Source organism: Cucurbita pepo, unplaced genomic scaffold (genome assembly GCF_002806865.2).
Source record: "Cucurbita pepo subsp. pepo cultivar mu-cu-16 unplaced genomic scaffold, ASM280686v2 Cp4.1_scaffold000458, whole genome shotgun sequence".
Lineage (NCBI taxonomy): Eukaryota > Viridiplantae > Streptophyta > Magnoliopsida > Cucurbitales > Cucurbitaceae > Cucurbita > Cucurbita pepo.
Window position 1 is genome coordinate 12,217 of NW_019646688.1, and position 4,788 is coordinate 17,004.

The following is a 4,788-nucleotide window of genomic DNA, read 5'->3' on the forward strand; positions in this document are numbered from 1 at the left end:
CTTTTTTTTTTTTTTTTTTTTTTTTTTTTTTTTTTTTTCATACAAAGGTAGAAAATGATTAAATACGATAAAAAAAAAATTTAGGTCGTGTTGTAAAAAGTTATATATCCAAAGGAACAATTTTGTCTGCGTATATATTTATGACGCTCGGAGAGGAGAGTATATGAATGAATTTAGACCGAATCCGAAAAATAGTGCTTTGGAGGATATGCAGTTAGTGTTAAGAAATACTTTAAATAATTGATAGTTATTACTTATACCAATAAAATGTCCTTTTTTTTTTTCGGTGGTTCAATAAAACGAACTTCAAAGTTAAGTATGCTTGGGTTAAAGACTATCGCTATGTGCCATACAATGCTAGTTACGGTTTCCATAGATTATGAGTTAATCTTTTTGCGTATTTTGGTCCTAGTACCTAGTTATGAGCTCCATAGCCTTCTTGAGTTGACCAAGTACTTTGTAGGGATTGATAGGGTGCAACCCCTATTCGTGAACTAACCAACAGAGGTTAGGGTCTACTTGTTATACATGACTTAGTTGTCACTCATAAAGGATTTCAGGAGTCATGGAAGATATACTATTGAAGTACTATCGGTGGTGCCTAGTGGGAGTGTTATGACAGTTTTATTGTCCCAGCCTGAGTGGCGTAATGACGGGTAGTTTTACTATTATAGCTTGAAAATGCAAAGTAACAGGTGGTTACTGTTCCTAAGACACGTAGTTTTACTGTTTTAATTCGAGGAGGGTACATGAGTATATAGTTTATTGTTCGTCTCGAAAGACATAGTGACAGGTAGTTTACTAATTTTAGAAACAGGGAGACGTTGCTCGACACCACTAGAGAGAATCCACTAATTAAAGTTCAGTAGGTAGATATGTTTGGAATACGGTCATTACTTAACAGCTAAAGGGCTTCTCCAAAGTTATGAGTATTACCCTAGGGCTTTTCCATGGGCCATAGCGACTCGAGGCGTACTTTGTGCAAGTCTGTCGAAGGACCTAGACATATGTGAACCTAGAGTCGAGAGAAAACATAAAACCCTTAGGTTGTGAACCTAAGAGGGATTGAGTACTCCTTAAAGGATATGTCGAGTGTTAGTTACACAATGACCTATAAAGTTATGTACAAACGTTAAGCCACACTTTGGTTATCGCTAGGGACAGTTATGAGTACAGAGCCTAAGTTTTAAGGTATAAGATTAAGTTTGAAAAGAGCTTACAAGTAAGTTAATTGCTTAGTATTTTTATACTCACTCCATGTTATAAACCACTATTGATGGCAGGAGCATGTGGAGGCAATCTGCTGCAGGGGTTGCCATGTAGATCAGTCGTCTTCGTTCTTGTCATTTTATTATTATTTTAAATGCTACTTCTCGAAACTTATGTATAGGACTCCGTGAACATTATCTTTGAACTATTTGTACATTGATATTGAATTCTTATTTAAATTTTAAATTCCTTGTGCACAAAAGAAAATTTACTGCACTTTTTACCCTTAAGTATACGTGGTGACCAAATCGAGGTGTAAAAAATCGGGTCGTTAGAGATGCATTCATGTTGTTAGAATATTTTAAATGATTATTTTTTTTACACCTAACATGTTATGCATGAAGTAATGGCCTTAGAAAAGTAGATTCCTTCCTTCTTCTTCTTTTTAGTTTTGTTTACAAAAGATTATTTTAACATTTTTAAATTTAAATTTAGATATAATATTTTAATTAGTTAAGCAGTTCAGTAATGTAAGTAGGGTTAAATAAATACGACTCTTCACAATGGTATGATATTGTCCACTTTGAGCATAAACTTTCATGACTTTGCTTTAGGCTTTCCCGAAATGCCTAACAACGGATGGAGAGAGTATTCTTTGACTATAAACTCATTCCCTAAATGAGTTGACGTGGACTTTCATCCAACTAGTAGAACTTGATCATTGATTATTGACCGAATCATTTCGGTTAGAGCTCAAGTTTTGCATTGAACGAGCCCTCGACCAAAAATTCATGACAATTGCATACCGAAGTCTCAAATTTGCTAGCATCCCGAGCCCTAAAACGACTCATCAAGTGTTTCAAACAAACAAAGAGGAAGAAAAAGAGAGAGAAAAGTGCAGCAAAACTGAGAAAAAATGGGCAGATTTTATAAATTATTAGTATTGAAAGACAACATGACATGAGATGACAAACATTCAAACATTAGACTGCCCCTGTTCCTAAATTAAATAACTCAGCTCAACTAATCTCTCAAACCCACAGTGGCCCTCTTTGATTGTGACTCTCTGTTTCAAGATTATGTAATCAAAGGGATTCATTCATTCTATGAAACCAAATCTCTTCTTCTACAACAACTTATCCAGATTTCTAAAATTCTATCACGTTTAGATTCAATCTAAGCTTAGCCCCTTTGTGGGTTCCTATTGATCTAACTCCTTGTTCTTTATTGTAATCCCTAGCTCCCCTGCAACAATCACGGTGGTAGCCATGTCAAGAAACATACCGTGTTCCACCACTCCAGCCAGCCGCAAGATTCTGTCACTCGCCACCTTCAAATCGCCGATAGCTTTCTTGAAATACAAATCCACAATATAGTTCCCATTGTCCGTCACATAGGGCTCGCCATCGTCTCCAACAGTCCGAAGCTTCGCAACGCAATCGGTGTCTTCGAAGAGGTTCTGAAGGCGAACGGCCGTGAATTTCCAGCAATACGGCACAACCTCAACAGGCATTGCGAGCCCACTTCCACCGATGTACTCAACGAGCTTGGATTCGTCGACGATGACTATGAACTTTTTACAAACACATTCCACCATCTTCTCACGGAGAAGGGAACCGCCTCTGCCTTTCACCAAATTGAGATGGGGATCGACCTCGTCGGCGCCGTCGATGGCGAGATCGATGACGGGATGCGAATCGAGATCGGACAAAGGGATTCCTAAGGAAACGGCTTGGTCGTAGGTTTTCTTGGAGGTGGGTATTCCGACGATGTCCTTGAGAGTTCCCTGTCGGAGAAGTTCGGCAATCCGGTCGACAGCGTGCTTAGCTGTGGAGCCGGTTCCGAGGCCGAGAACCATACCGGAGTGAACAAACTCGACGGCCTTGTAGGCGGCAGCCTTCTTGTAATCGTCCTGAGAGAAAATGGGCGGGGAGAGGGGGACGGAAGAAGGAAGAAGAAGAGCGGCGGCCATGGGGGGGTTGTCGGACCCCATGAAATTGGGGAGATAAGGAATGGCCATTGTTGCAGAGAAATGAGAGGAATGGAATCAAAATGGAAAGATGGGTATCATGGGGGAGAGTCCAAATTGAAAGAGGGATTGGATTAATGGAAGAAATTGAAGAAGAACAAGAATCTAGGAGTATAATTGAAGGAGGGAATGTGTGGCGGAGAAGATTGGAAGCGATGCAGAGCAGAGATAGGGTTAAGAAGGGGACGGTGTAGGGAAGGTCTTGTTTGGTTCTCTTGGGAAAATGGGCTTTTATAAGCCCCAAAACGCGGTGGTCCTCTGGATTTCAACTCTCTGCTTTTGGCGCTTTCACGCCATGGGAGACACATTCGATTCAACAAATTTATATCTTTTCTCTTTCTTTTTTTTCATTACATGATCCATACCTTCAAAATAGCGGATCAAATCATGAGTTCTCATCCCGGGTTAGAGATCAAACTGCGTTTCATATTTTTCTCATTTAGTATTCACTCGTTAATTCTAGATCAATCTACTCTATAAACCTAAACTTGAATTCTTATGAACTATAGGACAGGTACGACATATAAGTTGATCCTTCGTGAGATTAAAAAATATTTAAATCATAGTCTAATTGATTTCATAATCTATGAATCCATTTGACATTAATTACAATTCTATACATGACTTTGAATTTCCTCGAGCCGTACGAGGAGAAAACTTCTTATACGGTTCTGGGGGGGGGTATTGTTAATTTACATCTATCCCAATGAGCCGTTTATCGAATCATTGCAATTGATGTTCGAGCCCGAAGAGAAGGAAGAGATCTTCGTAAAGTGGGTTTTTATGATCCAATAAAGAATCAAACCTATTTAAAAACATATGTTGATTGAACTAATAGGTGCTGGGTGAGGGCTTAAAGACCCTAATTTACATACCCTTCCTGGACACAGATTTTTCCTCGAGACGGGCTTATTTTCCTATAGAAAAAAGAAATAGGGGATCCGGGCCTTTTTTGGAGGATAAAGGGCATAACATTGGGTCCTCGTTTTCGTCTACTTATTGTTTGGTAAAATGTCAAGTTTATCCCCTAAGGTTCTATCGTTATTCCCTAAATTGCAAACTTTAAATTTATGCGCATATTCCCAAATCAATGGTTCACATTACAATCTTTCACTTTTTCGAGTGGATGAACGTACATAAAATATTAAATTAAAATTATGATATTTTGACCTAAAAGTTAAAAAGAAATATTATATTCGGACTTTTTTTGTCTTCTGAAGATAGTTAGGAGATAACTTTCACTCTTAAAAGCAAGAAATAATAATGTAACTATGTCATAGAAAATGCACCGGAATGTCGCGGCCATCAAAAATTGAATTTAGACAAATATATAACTTAACCTGTCATGTCTTTATTATTATTTTTTTGGACTGATTTTATTTATGAATTTAAATAAAAATGAATATCTCAATTATTTGAAACAAACTCTAAAATTTATGGGTTATAAATGAAACTGATATTTTCTTTTTAAATTTAACCAACAACAAATGGTGTTGGTAAATTTGATTGGACACTATTTTGTAGTATTTCAATTCAATTAAATTTGAGGG

General features: G+C 37.6%; 1 protein-coding gene across 1 annotated transcript; it reads right to left on the reverse strand.

The window, feature by feature from the left end:
• Positions 1 to 2,116: 2,116 nt before the first annotated feature.
• Positions 2,117 to 3,455, reverse strand: LOC111785349 (probable ribose-5-phosphate isomerase 2). The gene has a single exon (XM_023665763.1). The coding sequence runs from the start codon at positions 3,227 to 3,229 to the stop codon at positions 2,411 to 2,413; it is 819 nt and encodes a 272-aa protein (XP_023521531.1). The 5' UTR covers positions 3,230 to 3,455; the 3' UTR covers positions 2,117 to 2,410.
• Between the last annotated feature and the right edge of the window lie 1,333 nt (positions 3,456 to 4,788).